The 18,409-nt window shown below is 36.5% G+C and overlaps 1 protein-coding gene across 1 annotated transcript in view; it reads right to left on the bottom strand.

The window, feature by feature from the left end:
* Positions 1-18,409, bottom strand: part of PRKG1 (protein kinase cGMP-dependent 1) — a 1,628,352-nt gene that overhangs the window by 1,494,162 nt on the left and 115,781 nt on the right. Inside the window, exon 2 of the mRNA XM_007944042.1 lies at positions 5,424-5,590. Coding sequence (XP_007942233.1) covers positions 5,424-5,590 — 167 coding nt within the window. The remainder of the gene's footprint in view (positions 1-5,423; positions 5,591-18,409) is intronic.

Here is an 18,409-nt window from a genome sequence, read left to right on the forward strand (position 1 = left end):
AAAAAAAAAAAATCAATGCTATTGATTGCAGATAGGAAATTAAAGCCTTCATGGTTCATGGTAGAGTTTAATCCTAAGCAATAAGGTCACAAAAGTAAATCAAGAATTGAGCTAAATCACAACTATTTCAGTAACACAAAAGGAACTAATAACAGCAGAAGAAAAGACGCTAGATGATCTATGGAGAGGTCAGTAAGTAGTTAAGTGTTCCAAGGACACGGGAAGGCTTTAAGGTGTTTACAGAAAACACCCTGGATTGTTTTCTTTTTGATCTATTGTCATTCATATTCTATTATTCTCTGTAAATAGTCAAGCCATTTTTTTTTTCATCCTGTGATGTAATGTTGTGCATCTTTCATGGGCTCCCAAAATTGGGGTCTTTTCCCTTTACTTACTACTTCATTTTAAAAAAAGTTATTGATATAGGTTTACAAATACTAATTACCACAATATTGTAGCTACCAGAAACACCAGAAAATTTGATGAAATCAACAACTATAAGACCACCACCAGTAACAAAAACAACAGTGTGTGCTTATAGCATGTGCTTAGCCATGTAACTTGAAGCTTCATTGTAATTGGTAATAATAATAGCTCTAAGCAGAGCACAACAGAAGTTTCAAAAAGTAAATTAGCATAGAGCTTCAGCCTTGTAGGTATATCAATAGATATAAGCTGGGCTTACAAAAACTAGTTTTGTTGTTACAAATAACTACAGGGATGCTTTTACACAAAATAATAAATTCTTGCAGAAATACTGCATGAAAATGTTATAGACCCATATAAAATATACTTTATAAAAATAGTTATAAAAATTGGTGTCACCCCAATGACAGTGTCACCCAGTGCAGTCCGCACCCTGCACTTCCCTAGTGACACCATTGATTATATAGTCCTCACATATATAGACTCTGGAATCACAGCTTCAAAATTTGCATCTAAACATATGGATTGTGTGATCTTGGCCTAGTTATTTAACCTGTCCATACATCAATTTTCTCATCTATTACCACGTAGGTAATACAATATAATAACTGTCTCTTAAGGGGAAGCTTTGGTAGCATAGTGCCTAAGGCATTTGACTGCTAACCAGAAGGCTGGCAGTTCTAACCCACCAGCCACTCCTCAGAAGGAGGATGAACAATCTACTTCTGTAGTGATGATGATGTTGTTGTTATGTGCTGCTGAGTCGGACCTGACTCATAGTGACCCCTCCTTGGGTTTCTGAGGCAGTATCACTACGGAAGTAGATTGCCCCATCTTCCTTCCGAGGAGTGGCTGGTGGGTTTGAACCTCTAGCCTTCTGGTTAGCAGTCAAGTGCCTTAGCCACTATGCTACCAGAGCTCCTAGTGATACTGTCTCAGAAACCCAAAGAGGGGTCGCTATGAGTCGGGTCCAACTCAAAGGAATATAACAACAACAACAATGTCTCTTAAGGTTGGTGTAAGAATTAAAAATTTAATACTTATAAAGTGATAAACATTTCCAGGCATTTAAGTACTTAATAAAAGTTATTGTCATTAATAAGTACCTCATTATAGAATCATTGATGATTTCCTTATATTTAAAATAACCACTTGTTAAAGAATACTAAACAGACACTTGTCTTTTTAGTTAAATAAAACGTAATCTATCTGTTTCCACAATAAAAAATCACAGATCATGTGTAAAATCTATATATCTATGTAAATCAATTACTTTATGTGGATATTAATTGTACACTTAATATTAATATACTAGACTAGAATCCCAAAGAATAAAAAATAACCAATTCTGAATCACTAAATGAGAATGTTTTATTTTGGATGGAGATAAACTGAAGTTACTGATAAAAACAGAGAAAGAGCGTGAGAGAGTTAACAAATGTTAATTCATAATTAATTCCAACTGTCTACTTGTTTAAGAAAATTAATTGTTTTCAAGTATTCTGTAAGGCTAATTTATGTATTTGAAAACACAACTGCAATGTAAACAGACCTTAAGCAAGGTAATCTACTTAACACTACTGTGTGAAGAAGCTAATTTCAAACTACTCATATCAAAACTTGAAACTGAAATTTCTTCTAGCCAGTATCTGAAAGTGACACAACTCATTTTGCTTAAAAATACATGATATACACTTACACTGTGTGCTTAGTGCCTAAGGCACCTGACTGCTAACCAGAAGGCTAGCAGTTCAAACCCACCAGCCGGTCCTCAGAAGGAAGATGGGGCAATCTACTTCCATAGTGATACTGCCTCGGAAACCCAAGGAGGGGTTGCTATGAGTCAGGTCCGACTTGATGGCACATAACAACAACATCAACACTTACACTGCTCCCAGGTGATTTCTCCCTAGCCACCCTAGTTAGTGACATCTTATCATAGGACCATTCTCTTTTGTTAAAACAAAGAGAAACTTTGCTGTTTAGGTATGAAATAACACTTGGGACACTGCCCAGCCTAAAAATGTAATGACTGAAGGCAGATGCTGAACACTCCATCACCTGAAGAAAGATAAGAAAAACTGAACTGAGTCTCCAATGGAATTCCCTGTGCTTTTGTAGAATGTTGACAGTAAGGAAGTTTATGAAAGCTCTTTTATAGCTTATCTTTCATTGTTACCATTGTATATTCTTCATAAATATTAATGTTTGCAGGTGAAACAGAAATCCATCTATATCAAGAACCTTTACATCTAAATTTTTAGAACACTAAATGTGTCGATAAAAAACAAAGAAACATTTCCTCTATTAAAACTTATGAAAATTTAGATGACAAACTGCCTTTACTTTAAATTATTTTCACATCAGGATATTAGCACAAGATCAGCCAAATTTACACTGAGTTGGCTAGAATAATAGCGGGAGGATCTTGGCATCAGCTTATAAGACTGTGGTCATTTTACTCAGTTTAACTGAAGGCAGTCAACAGCGTCAATGAAAACTCTGTGACTCTGAATATTGATACACTATTTAAAACCTATTTTATAAAACAGAATTAAGACACTTACTATTTAGTCAAACTAGCAGAAAGAGAAGATAAATAAAATTTATTCAGATTAGCTTACAATGATAAGAAAAAAAAATTAGTATATTGGTCTTTACCCAGGGAGGTCTGAATCCAGATTGTTGCTGTTGTTGTTGTTATGTGCTGTCAAGTCAGGCCTGACTGATAGTGATCCCTCCTTGGGTTTCTGAGGTGGTATCACTATGGAAGTAGATCATCCAACCTTCCTTCCAAGGAGTGGCTGGTGGGTTTGAACCACTAGCCTTCTGGTTAGCAGTCAAGTGCCTTAGGCACTACATTACCAGAGCTAAAATCCTAACTCCACTAATAACAAGTTGGGAGATCTGGGCAAATTACTTAACCTCATCGGGCCTCATCTATAAAATGGGATATTAAATATTAACCCCTACCTTACAGAATTGTTATGAAGACTAAACGAATTTCACATATGGAAAAGTGTTTAGGAAAGCATGCTATCTATTGTTGGGCATTTTTCTAAACACTCAAATACTACCTATTACTTATAAGCTTCCTGTGATACAGCTAGTAAACCTGCAGTTATCAAAAGTCCTAGGAAAAAATTACAAGGTTGCTTGGAAATTTGTTTTTGTAAGAAATATTTAAACTGAGGGAAAATAAACCCACACATTTTCAAAATTGTGGCTCCTCAAACAGAAAAACACAATGAACATTTGGAAATAGTTGAAGTAAAAGTATACCTTCCTTCATACAACAGCTATGTTCTTAAAAAGATGCTAGCCCATGAATTATTTTAAAAAGGAAATCATCAAGTCAATGATATAATCCCAGAAGTGTTTAAAACCTGATTTCTAATTACTGGTAATTCTTAACAGTTTGCCTCTGTACTTTATACACAATACTGGGTCTTTATATAATTCTTCCATTTTCGCATCCTCACTTCTCACTACTCACATAGACCTCTCCCTATAATTACATCTCCTTTCCCTGCAATTCCCTGTCAAGTGTATGTTGCTTATGTCTTTGCTGTGTTTTGTTTTTTAACAGAAGGAAACCTAGTTGAATAATTGTATCATTTGTGCATAGAATATAACTTTATAAGGATAATATAAATGGTGACAACCGTAAGAGAAAAAAAAGATAGAAATTAACACTTATTATAATGTCTACGTATGTCAAAAAACAACTATGAAGAAAAATTAAACTTTGAATGACAAAGATAAGAATAGTTCTTATGTACGGTCAAGTACTTATAGAAATAAAAGTATTATTTTATAATGTTTTAGACTTTACACTACACATTCACACAAATTATCTCATTCTAACTTCATAGCATTCCTGTAAGGAAGGCAGAAAGCAGGGATTTTCAACCTCAGCACTAAGGACTTTTTAAGCCAGATAACTCTTTGTGGAATATACTGAGCGGCAACTCTGGTCTTTTCCCACTGGTTGTCAGTAATATTTCCCTCTCCTCAAACTGTGACAAAGAAAAATGTCTCCAGATACTGCCAAATGTTCCCTCACCAAAATCCTCACCAGTTAAGAACCAGTGGCAGAAAGAAATAGTACCTTCTCTGTAGTTGAAACTCAGAGAAGGTAAGTGATTTGCCCAAAACACCCTTACTTTAAAGACATAAACTTAACAGTTATAGGACTTGGCCATGAATCACTAATCACCACTTAAACCAAATGCGAGTTTGTCTGCCAACTATGTTGTGAGGCAGACACCTCTGAACTCCCTTTCTTCTCCACTGATTTAGGCATTCATTATTTCAGGGTTCTTTCTTCCCACAGAAAGAAAACATGCCATTTTAATTCCAGGTCAGAAATAAACATTCTGCAAATTTACCTAGGCATAAAACATATTTACCCAGGCTATACCTCAGTTTTTTCAAAGTAGTTTTTCTCTTACTCTGTAGAAGGTTTATGAAATAAGCTATGACTCTTGTTAATTAGGCAGTTAATATGCTATTCAACCCATATGGTCTGCCTCTATTATATACATAACAATCCCTGGACCATTTTCTTTTGACAGAAGTATCATATCAGGAAAGCTCAATGTATATTAAATGTTAAGGATAGAACTGAAGACACTTTGACTATCTGACCAAAAGTATCTCTAATGGTCTTGAGCTTCCTTCTTTTATGAGCTTGCTCAATGATCTGATAGTATGTAGCTTTATGCTATTTAATTATTAGCATTTTTTCTTGTACATTATTGTCCTTTCTTCATGTGTGACAAAATATTGGATTCTCTTTCTAATATTCTAAATATGAACACTTCATACAATTAGTCAACCACCATATCTAAGCCATGTTTCACCTCTCTCCAACTGTTTCTCCACAAAAGAAGGAACAATAGACTCGTCCCAAGTAATACACTGCCATCTATGTGCAGACTGATAAGATAAAAAGGACTATTTGAAAGTCAGAGGATCAGGGTTACAGACCATACCTTCCATGACGTATACCAGTGACCCCACATCTCCTTCTTTGATGATGCAACTGTCTTTGCCGTATTCCACTGGGTACATACAATCCACAATCTCCTGGATCTGTGACAGTTCCAAGTTCTTCATGAAGTCATTGTCAAGGATAGCTTCCTTTATGAGATCCTTAGACCTATAGCAAGAGAGGGAAGATTTACTGGCAGGACTGACAAGCTTTGCAATAGTCTGTGAGGACTAGCAGAGCTGTACAACTCTGGCACACTACATATGCATTTTCTTGCTAGGAATCCAATAGCTTTCTGAAAGGTCTAAGAAGGAAGTAATTACATGGCAGCAGAAAAGGCACTGAGACACTTTCCTTTAAGTAAAGTATTATTTAATGAATACATAACTAACACACTTAAATAAAATCATTTAACTCCATTTTGATTTAAAATCGTTTTTAAATACAAAGGTTGAAGGAAAACCATTGGACAAACTTTTAAATTGGATTGTATAATTTACTTAAACAACAAATATGAATAAAATATAATAATATTTTATTGAATAGATATTTTTACTGTTTATGTCTTATACAAGAACATCAAGCTTGTTTTATTTATACAATAAACATCAAGCTTGCATTATATTATGTTTCATTTATTACAATAAAACACAATTTCTTTACTTATTTCTTATGTACCTCTTCCACTAGAATTTACGCTCCATGAGGACAGGGATAATTCTTTATTTAGTTTGTTCTCTACTGTGTGTTCACTGTTCATCATTTCAACACCAGTCATAATATAAACGCTCAAAAAATACTGTTTTACAAAAATGATGATTAAAACTGGATTCCTAAGTTACTATTTGAAACAACTGGTATAAGTGTGATAGCTGTTTATTCACATCTTATGCTTCTTTAGAGAATAGTTATTACCTCAAGTAGCTTAAAGTGAAGTATCCAGATAGATAAAACTCTATAAACCAAGATGTTTTAAATACAACGTAATTTAGATACAGTATTCAAATACAAGTTGTCAATGGGGGAAGATATTTACAAATACTGCCATTGGGATTCAGTGGTAAAAAAGAAAAATTTCCAATGATATGCATATAAGATGGTGATGCTTTGATTTGCTAGGAGAAGAAGTTCCAAACTTCTTAACTTCCTAAGGGTCAGGAAGAGCACAGTGAGAAAGTACAGATGGAAAAGTGAAACTCGGTAAGACTTAAGTAAAGATCTTAGCAACATAAGACAGAAAATAATTTTGGAATTTCATATTAAAAGTCATAACTTTTAGAAAAAATTAGCTGTAAATTGGACTTGATATCCACAAATGCATAGGAAGTGGCTTTCAGAGAAATGTCCCATAGCATTGCATAATAACTAAAGCATAAACCACCCTCACCCATATTTCTGGACAACTTCTCATCTAGACCAAAGTCTAATGGAACTTGCCTCACACATTATGTTTTTTAATGACTTGGTTTTAAATAATAAATAGGTATATATAAAACTGGAAATTTATAAATATGAAAAATATTCATACATGGATTGTTAGACTACAGCCAAAACTTTTTTTTTTGGAGAGTGATAATAGCTTGGGAAAATTCTTATACTACTGTTAAATGAAAAAAAGAGAATACAAAAGAGCTGGGTTTTTTTTGTTGTCGTTGTTTTGTTTTTTTAAATAAAAAGGTATGTCTGTGATGAAATGGAAAGAAAATAGGTTTTGAAGTTAGCTGTATCTTCAATCCCAGTCCTAGGATTCCAGTCCTAGCCCCATCACCTATAAAGCCTGGAGTACACTGTCTAACTTTTCTGTATTTCCATTTTGCCAATTGATTATCTGTAAAGACTGATGGCAATATATTACTTTTAGTTAATGGCACATGGTGAAGGTAGAAAGAAGTAGGGTTAGTTATGGTAGGAGTATTGGGAGGAGTCATAACTGAATATAAAATGATGACTTAAAACATTTCCTGAAGAAACTTTTCAAAGTGTTGGCATTGGTTGCCTTGGGGTGACAGAATTATATTTTTCCTACTACTTTCCTGTAATTACAAAATTTGCTAGAATGAGTATGCATTTTTTTTCAAAGTAGATTACTAAATGTAACTATCCTATGAGAGGAGCTCTGGTGGTATAATGCCTAAGGCACTTGACACTTGACTGCTAACCAGAAGCCTGGCAGTTCAAACCCGCCAGCCACTCCTCAGAGGGAAGATTGGGCAATCTACTTCTGTAGTGATAATACCTCGGAAACCCAAGGAGGGGTCACTATGAGTCAGATCCGACTTGATGGCAGTGAGTTTGGTTGGTTTTGTATCCTATGAGGAAAAATAGGATGCAAATATAATCAATTATTCAGTAAATCTGTGACTGGATATTTATTACTTGTGGTGCAGTGAATTACTTAATATAGTTTTTCTAGCCATGGTCTTTGCAACTCCCACCAGTTGACTGAGTGGGACTATGCAAATGTTAGGTGCTTGTGGCCCACCAAAGGGATTGGATCACTTGCTAATAATGTAAATAAGGTACGTAGTACTCTTGTGGGGTGGAGCCATGCAAATAAGGTGTATGAGGATTGGTCAGTTTTACCATCTTGCTAGGCTTAAAATAAGCCATTCCACAAACATTGATATACGAGTGGATAGATGGGTGGACAGGCTGAACTATTAGTTATGTCTATGCAGGGGGGAGTGTGCCCAAGACCATGTATAGGGCTGGTAGACAATGCTTCTACAAATGTATTTGTATATTCTATAAGAATTCCCAGGTATATAGTAAATCTGACAAGGCACAAGTTTATAGTTACTTATTCACCACAACCAGCTACCCAGAGGGAGTGAATAGTTGGACTGTGGGCTCGGGACCATAGTTGCAGGGGAAATCACGCTCAATTGGCATAACATACTACAAAAACATTGTTCCACATCCTACTTTGGCGAGTAGCAACTGGGATCTTAAAAGCTTGCAAGTGGCCAATCTAGATGCAACGATGGGTCTCTCCTCATTCAGGTAAAGAAGAATGGAAAAAAAAACAAAGACGCATGGAAACAATTAGTCCAAGGGAGTGGTTGGTATACCATGCAATCCTCAGCCTGTATGACTATGAGACCAGAACTAGATGGTGCCCAGCTACCACTGTCAACCACTCAGATGGAGGTCTATGTAGGAGATCCTGGATAGAGTGGAAGAACAATGTGGAACAAAACTCAAAATCATTTAAAAAAAAAAGGCAGGGGGGACACCAGGTTTGCTGGCCTAATACAGCCTGATGGAACCTCTGAGACTATGGCCCCCAGCTGCCCTTCCAGTCTGAAACTGAACCCACTCCTGTGGCTTTCAACCAAACAAAAGACAGGCATATCAGCTGAACATTTACCTTAGGTAGATACACTCCCTGGAGAGATCAATCATGGGAGAATAGAAGGGCTGTGTATGAACAGGGAGACAGGTTGGGGGCAGGAGTCCATGGGAGAGAAGGACACAGGGAAAAGGTAACTATGGTAAGGAAGTGGGAGGGGAGCTGATGCCCTGTAGGAAATTGTACTCAATGTCATAAGACAAAGTACATGTGAGCTGCTGTATGGCAAGTGAATTTGCTCTGTAAACTTTCACCTGAATCATAATAAAAATTAAAAAAAAAAAAAGTGTCATTCCAGAGGGTTGATCTCATTACCAACAAGAAAAAGCGGGAGTGGAGGGCATCCTTGTACCCAAGACCCCTGCACAGAGATGGCAGAGAAGCAGCAGCAACACAGCTGCAGCAGAACCAGGAAAATCAAGACGGTTAGCAACACATGAAGAAATGCTCATGGTCATTGCCATTACAAGATCCAAATCAAAACAAGGTATCATCTCACCCCAGTAGTAACAGCAAAGTTGGGATGCAAGGAGCAGGAAACAACAAATCCTGGCAAGGGTGTGGAGAAACTCAAATACTCGTACACTGCTGGTGGGATTGTAAAAATGATACAACCACTGTGGAAAGCAATAAGTCACTTCCTTAACAAATTGGAAACAGAAATACTGTATGATCCAGCAATCCCACTACTAGGCATATATCCTAGAGAAATAAGAATCATGACACAAACAGATATATGTACACCCATGTCTATTCATAATATTGTGAATAACTGCATTATTCACAATAGCAAAAAGATGGAAACAACCTAAGTGCCCACCAACAAATGAATGAATAAACAAATTATGGTACATACACACAATGAAATCCTAGGTAACATTAAAGAATAATGATGAATCTGCAAAACACTTCATAACATGGATGAACCTAAAGGACATTATGCTGAGTGAAGTTAGTTAATCACAAAAGGGCAATTATTGTATGAGATCACTACTGTAAAAAGTTAAGAAAAGAAAGAATCACTCTTGGTTACCCGGGGTGGAAGAGGAAGGGAGGGAAATCACCAACTAGAGGTGATTAACTTGAGTGAAGGGAAAGTCAATTTACAATAAGGGGGGAGGTGGTTCAGCACAAAATGATCAAGGCAGGGGAAGACTCAGGGAGAAGCACAAGAATTAAAGGTAACAATGGTGAATACAATTACATACTACAATCCTGCAAGAACAGCAATAGCAATAATCTACGAGTGGATACACAGATACACACTCAATCTGAACAGGGGAGTAGGATGACGAATGGGACTACACCCACAAATATATATAGGCTTATCAGAGGATATCTCCACCTATGTACATATCAATGAATGCAGTAAAGCATACAGGGGGCAAAGTTATAAAACCTTCTTAGTCATGACAAAACACCTTGAAGGAATGAGTCACTGGGTATGGAGGCTCAAGGCCATAGCTTCAGGGGACACTAAGGTCAACTAGTGTAATAGAGTTCACAAAAATAATGTTCTATATTTTACTTTGGTAGGTAGTGAAAGGGGTCTTAAAAACTGTGAGTGGCCAAATAAGATGCAACAACTCGTGTCTCCTTGTCCAGAGCAAAGAAGAGCAAAGAAAATCAAAGATGCAAGGAAATAATTAGTCCAAAGGACGAACAGACCTTGTGAACTCCATTATCCATGACCCTGAGACCAGAACTAAATGGTGCCCAGCTACCCCTGACCACTCTGAAAGGGATTACAATAGAAGGTACCGGGTAGAGTTGGGGGAAATGTGGAATAAAACTCAAAATCATAAAAAAGGAAAGTCTTACTGATGGAACCCCTGAGACTATGGCCCTTAGATATCCTTCAAGTGAGGAACTGAACTTACCCCCCTATGACTCAACTTTCAGCCCAGCAATAGACAGGCCTGCAACGTGAACAGTAATACCAGAAGGGTATGCACTCATTAGAACAATCAAGCATATGAGATCAAGGATATGAGTCCCAGGGTGGAGCTAGAAAGGTGGAAGGGGACGGGAAAAATGGACGAAGGGAAGGGGTGGGCACAGAGAAGTGGAAAGAATGCAGTGACAGTGTGTGGATTGTAACAAATGTCACAAAACAGGATGTGAATGGGTTGCTGAATGGAAAATCAATTTACTTTGTAAACTTTCACCCAAATCACAATTTACAAAAAAATAATTTTAGAATAGGCTTTATTTTAAAAATTATTTTTGTGAGACTAACTAGAGTTTGATAGGGCTCTTAGTAACATGTTCTGTGCATATGTATGCGGGCAGTATGTGTGTGTATGTATTGGGGGAAAGGGAGTAGGGTAATTCCTACTCGTCAAACAAAATTTTATTTCTCCTGATGCAAAGAGTTTCTGTTGAATCTTCAACCCAAGATGATAAAACGGTCCCCATCCATGATGTGCATAAGACTGTTCTTTCTTTCTTAATTATCTTTACCATCCTGACACCAAGAATACCAACTGCACCTTCATACTGACTTCTGAGATCTGTTGCTATAGGAGTATGTTTCCAAATACCAGTACTTATCTGATCTTCAGGAAATTAATTTCAGTCAAATTGCATTAAATTCTCTCTTTATTAAATATTATTTTATTTAGATCAGTGAATTAGGGAATACAATAGATTCATTGTTTCTAACATAATAAAGGCTGGATTTTATCATCTCAAGAATCTAAACTCATTTAGCTACAGACAGATTTTGTCCTTTGACACATATTAATAGTGTTCCATTAAAGATCTTAGTCCTAGAAATTCATCAGAATTGGAAATAAAGTCCTTTTTCAAGAAAATTATTAGCTCAGTCCAAAGATGACTGAAGATAACCACTTTCTCTCGCTCATAAACAGCACTATTGACCTGTTATATAATAGGAAACAATGAAGTCTAACATAAACCCTTAGAATTACCCAAATTTTCTAAGTGCTTATCAAAGAGTACCCTAGAGGGGCTACACAGTGTTCTTGTTGCTCAAATTTCATTTTAATTGGAGGACATTTAATCCTTCATCTCTGAAGGAAAAAAACAGAGGCTTTTGTATACACTCTTGTGCCACTTTAAAATACACTGATCAATATAGGGGTCTATGTCATTACATTTATTTCCTTCATACAGCCATTGGTCCAATACCACGTTTCTCTGAAACATCGTAAAAAAATCTATGCCTCTGCCCTCACAATAACACAGAAACCTTGTGCCATCTGTGTAGTACAACCAAAAGATGTTCTTGTCAGTGACTAAAGCTAAAAATACTGCCCATCATGCAATTTTCCTTGAAGTCCTTTCCCATTGAGGGTTATGAACCTTAGGTCAACTCTCATTAGTCTCCACTTGCTCCAATATTATATAGACTCTAGTCAATCAGGAACTCCAGACAACTTTTCTTTGAACCTTTTTTTTTCCCCCTGAAGAAATGGCTGAGACACTCACTGTAACTAAGATATGACACCACATATAATATCAATTGAGCTGTCTTATCAGTATGGAAGTGGGGAAAGCTGAAATCTCGAGTTCCAGAAGGTGGCTGTGTGTGCTCTAACCTGCAGTGTATTTTTCAACAACATTGGACAAGAATTCAGCGACCTGTCCTGGGAGGTGTAAGAATCAAATACAGAGATCCTGATTTGTGATCCTTCCTAGCTGCCTCAGTGTAAAAATCTCTAAAAGGTATATATGTTTATCTTCCATTCCCCAAATTTCTGGCTCTTTTTAATCCAAACATCCTGAAAAGTGACCTGGATATTTTCAGCTAGTCCTATTGATCTGTCATCATCAAATAATCAGTCTCTGAATACTGCTCAAATACAGTGGTGTGTGGGTAAACCAGCTCTCTGGGGACAAGGGGAGAGGGGAAGCCAAGGCTTGTAGTATCTGGCAGTTTTCATGGTGCAAATAGCCCACCATAGACAATTTTAAGCTACCAAAGTGAACTCAACCTGCCTGCACAATTCCTGAAAATTTAATATACACTTATTTCATAAACCAGCACAAAGTGACTCCAGCATACTACTGCAAATAGATTATTTTTCTACCATCCTAAGAACTTAGTGTGTTTAATGTATAAATGCTGGGATCACCATGATAATCTCTTTCCTTAAGTGTTCATTCAGTTAACATAATATTCCCAGATAATTCTATGCCAAGATTAGCCATTAATCTTCCAAACCTTCAATTTTTAGAAAATGAGTTTGAAAGTCCACTTCCTCACTTACTTACTATTTGCAGAAAATATCTGATAGAAATTATCTATACAATTTTAGATAAAAAAGGGCAATTAGATCTAACAAGGGAACCAATATCAATAACTATTATGAATATTAATATAAATAATATTTTTTAAAAATTAATCTAAGAACCTTATTAGTTTTCTCAACCCAATAAAAGGATATTGTACATTGTGGTTCCCATATCGGAGGCTAAGAAAATCTAAATAGCAGTAGAATTATTTCAAGAAATGAGGAAGGGTGGCTCAAACTAGGTGATCAGGAAGTCCTCTCTGAGCTGAGGGCTACATTACAATAGGATTCGACCCTGCAAAGATCATGGATAAAGCATTCTAGGTAAAGGAAAGACTAAGCACAAAGGTCCAGAGACTGAAATGAGTTTGACCTGTTTAAGGATCAGAAATAAAGGCTGTGTGGCTGGAGTGAAAAGACAAGGAATAGAATGAGACCACAGAGAGAGACAAAGACTAGGTCTTAGTCACAGGAGGACAGAGGCCTTAAAGACTGTGCTAAAGAGACTTACTTTATTCTGATGGCTATAGGAAGTCAGTGAAGGATTATAAAAGGTACGATTTACAGATCATACATCAGGCATAAAGAATAAATGACACAAACTGATTCTAAGATTTTATTGAATTCATGGAGGTTTTCTAACATGTCTTTCATAAATTAATGGATATTAAAGCATAACTTTTATTGTCACATTATTAAGGAATTCTTATAAATGAAACTCTTGGGAACTGGTGTCTTACAAATATTTCATTTAGTTAGACTTCAAATTACTTACTCTCAAGTAACTCTTACATTAGGAGAGATTTAGGCCTTATCTCCATTTTAAGAGCTATCACAAGAAGCCTATAAGTCCATCCTTTGTGCACTTACACCTTCATTTTAGATTCGTTTCCCACTCAATCACATACCAGGCACAGTAAATATACCAAAAACAGCTTTGCCCAGAAATGTGAGAATTAATATTTGATCCCCCCCTGGTCTGGCAAAGACTTACAGGCACTTAAAAAAAAAAGAAAGAAAGAATCAAAGCTATTAAGATATTACTAAAAAGGGACATCAGCCAAAACAGCATAAAAATACAGTACAGAAACTTCAATAATCAACTTTTTTACTAAAAAAAAGAATTTACAAACCTTCATTAAAACAATTTAACTCTCAGTAATATTAGGATTAAATGCCAGGAGAAAAGGGGAGCAGTTTCAAGGTCATGTTGCTCTGTACTACAGTCTATGAAATTGGAAACTCAGAAATTTAAAATTCCTATTAACAGTTCATAGCTCTTTCTCTCACATACAGTCCTTGAGGAGCTCTTAACAGTTTCTAATCCAAGGAGCCACTGCTGCAAGATCACCATCTTCCTATTGTGAAATATTTGAATAACTACCTATAAGTAAGAAAGGCTCTCCAAGTAGCTCTCTCGCTGCCACAACTGTTAAGATACTGCCCCAAAAGTGAATCCCATTTCTTGCCAAACAGCTTTCCTGAATGCCCTGTACAGGTATAATCTGCCTGAGAGATCAATCGGCCCATATTTTTCAAAGATATATTTACTTCTCTCATAGCTTTTGGCCAATCTTCTTCAAAAGCACAAACCAGTTTTCAATAAGTTTCAGATTGAATTTTCACATCATCTAACTCTGTTACAGTTATTCTAATCTTACAGGAAAAAAAAAAAAAAACAATCATGAGGAAATCAGAACTATTTGCAGTATTCACAATCTATAATCAGTATTTGATACAAAACATGAGAATCAGTGGGTCAAAATATACGATAGCAACATAGCTCTTAAGTGACCAATGGTCTTAACTCTTTGGTTATTACATATGTAGCAAACATTTCCTAGGTACCATTTATCTTCTAACTTTTTCCTATAGTCCTAAAATAGATGAGTTATAAATGAAAATCAGACATCTTAACTCTAATGGAAATTAACCATGAGGACAGGGGGAGATGTTTAGTACATAAAATATTTGTTTGCCTATATGTCACTCAGATAATCATTTATGCACCCTTCTCTTTACTAATACAGGAGCTCTGGTAGCATAGTGCCTAAGGCACTTGACTGCTAACCAGAAGGCTGGTGGTTCAAACCCACCAGCCACTCCTCAGAAGGAAGGTTAGGCATTCCTACTTCCGTAGTGATACTGCCTCGGAAACCCAAGGAGGGGTCGTTATGAGTCGGGCCGACTCGATGGCAAATAACAACAACAACAACAACAACTTTACTATACACTTACCTTATTATCACTGACTAAGAACAATTCTAAGCAGCTCTTGTAACCACTGATGTTAACAAATGGAGTGGGCTTGAATTAATTACTGAAAAGAAAGTTATTGTTCTTTGCAGGTGTTAATAACTTATTAAAAGTTCCCCATTTGACAATTAAGTCATTCAGTGCTCCACAGATGCATGTCTTACAGCTAATTCACACCAGTAACCCCACCTTAAATTACAGCAGTCCAAAAGATCCCAGATCACCCTGTTTGACAAGCTGCCTCTGTCACAGGTTAGGAGGAGAACTACATAGTTTCTTAGAAGTATTGTATAATGCTTTCCTTGATAATAAATAAGACCATTTACATTAAATTTCAGAATCTAAGAACCATGCATCCTGATCTATTATGAATTAACTCTATTTCTGAAGTTCAGATACCTAAACTTCAAAAAAGAACAATGAGTGAGGGGGAAAAAATTCACATATATTTATATGCACAATTGCAATTCAATGCTTCAAAACAATTTTTCACTTTCAAAACACATGAACAATTGATATCTCTTAGAATTCACTTGTTTCCAACTAGGTCAACATGATCGCAATATGAACATCCATTAGGTTCCTCACTACCCCAGACAACCCTGACTAAAAGGCACAGACTGAGTGCCATTATGTTGTTATGTAGTCCTCTGAAACCCAGTAGCTTGCACCATCATCATATGTTATGGACTGTCACTTCAATTATTGTAATGGTTTGATTTTAAAATTGATCTTCAAATAAAATATTTTAAACAATTTTATTGTTCAGATGCTTCTCAGATTTAATCTCTAGGATAAATTAGCTTACATTTTATATTTATTTGAATTAAACAGCAAAAAAATAACATTGTTCTCTACCAACCTCCTTACCCTCTTTCCCTGCCTCTTCAACGGCAGGAAAAGAACTTGTTTCTCTACCAAACCTTCTTTCTTCCCCCAAATGCTTATACTTCCTTTTGGCTAAAAACAGTGATTTGAGTAATTCACTATTTCCATTCTGGGGATGCTTGTGGAAAATTAGAGGCAAATTTAGCCACGTCACAGTAACCTCCATGTCTCAAGAGTCACATCATCTGCTCTGATGAACTTGCTTAAGTTTCTTCTCCAAACAGCCTATTTTCATTAATAGGCTTTAATACATCAGACACTGAGTCTGTCTAAAGGGAGATGGTGTATATACTGAGAAATTTTTAAAATATCTAAAATTAAAAACAAGAAAACATGTTCTCTGTTATAAAAGCTCTGTGGTTTCCAGACTTCTTAAGCCAAAAATTACCCAAAAATTACATCAACATGAGTCACCATCATAGTAGTGTTGTTGTTATGTGCCATCGAGTCAAACCATACTCATAGCGACCCCTCCTTGGGTTTCCGAGGCAGTATCGCTACGGAAGTAGGATTGCCCAACCTTCCTTCCAAGGAATGGCTGGTGATCATAGTAGTAGCACTAAAAAATAAACAAACAAACCAAACCCAGTGCCATCAAGTTGATTCCAACTCAAAGTGAGCCACTACTACTACTATTTATTATTACTCAGTGGTTACTCTATGTTTGGCAATGTACAGCTACCGTTACCTCATTTAAGTCTCACAATGATATCTTTGCCAAGGTGCAACTGAAGCTCGGAGCAGTGATGAAGTTCAATGTTGCATAGCTAGTGGCAGGTACAGTGAAGATTTAAAGATAAATCCATTGACTTCTAAGCTCACACACTCCAAAACTGTTTGACTTCTAAGCCCACAGTACCAAATTGTACTGCCAATCTGAGTAATTTATCCCAATTACAAAATTCAACAGCAAATGTTCTCACTTATCTCTAATTCTACAACAGTAAGAATGTTATGTTTGGTTAATATGACCTTTTATCTGCACAAAGCAATTCATGCTTACAAAATAATCACATATCTAACATTTCATTTTATTCTTGCCATAAACCTTTACAGTAGGTAGAACAGATGTTACTATTATCCCCATTTGATAGATAAGAAAACAAAGGCCCAAAGAAGTTAGAAGCCTGCCAAGTTCATGTCAGATATTGAAACAGAACTCAGATCTATAGACTTCTAGCCTGAAATAAAAACACTTTCCAAACCTTTTATTACACAAACACAGATATACATTCATTCATTCTCATTCATTCTCTTGCTCTTTATCACCGTCACCCTTGCTGTCACTTTCACTCCATCACACCTCTACCTCTGCCTCTGTCATACCTTCAACCATTTAATATCAAACTAACTTGAATAAAGACTTGACAAATCCACTGCCATAGTACCAGCAGGGAACTGTAGCCATTTGACAATAATTCTGTGATTTAGAAAAATTCTGTGATGGTTCATTCAGAGAGATTCCTCTTCTGATCTAATTCATTCTCAGCATTACAGAAGTTTGAGAATGTTTTATAGCTTTTCAGAAAGATAGCCTATATAATATAGAGCACTATTTAAATTCAGCAATGGAATTCAAGTTATTTGGATTCTGTTCTTGTTGCTGTCATATGCCGTCGAGTTGGACCCGACTCATAGAGACCCCTCCTTGGATTTCCGAGGCAGTGTCACTAGGGAAGTAGATTGCCCCATCTTCCTTCCTAGGAATAGCTGGTAGGTTTGAACCGCCAGGCTTCTAGTTAGCAGTCAAGTGCCTTAGGCACTACGCTACCAGAGCTCCCTATATGGATTCTAGTGTGTTCAAATTTGTTCTTTCTGTCTTGAGCACATGTTCGTTTTCTCTCTCTCTCCCTCTTCCCTCCCCATACACCATGCCTCTGATGGGCTCAATATTCAAACATGAAGGGGAGGTGAAATATACAAAAATTTACTAACAATTTGGATGAATACCTACATTTATATTTCAAATAAAAAGAAAATTTCCATTATGTTTATGTTGTTGTTGTTATGTGCCTTTGAGTCAGACGTGACTCACAGTGACCCCTCCTTGGGTTTCCGAGGCGGTATCACTACAGAAGTACGTTGCCCAACCTTTCTTCTGAGAAGTGGCTACTGGGTTTGAAGCACCAGCCTTCTGGTTAGCAGTCAAATACATTAGGCATTATGCTATTTCCATTATGTTTATGTTGTTGTTGTTGTGTTGTTATGTACCATTGAGTCGCACCCGACTCA

Source organism: Orycteropus afer, unplaced genomic scaffold (genome assembly GCF_000298275.1).
Source record: "Orycteropus afer afer isolate SDZICR_OR568_19922 unplaced genomic scaffold, OryAfe1.0 scaffold00118, whole genome shotgun sequence".
NCBI classification, from domain to species: Eukaryota; Metazoa; Chordata; class Mammalia; order Tubulidentata; family Orycteropodidae; genus Orycteropus; species Orycteropus afer.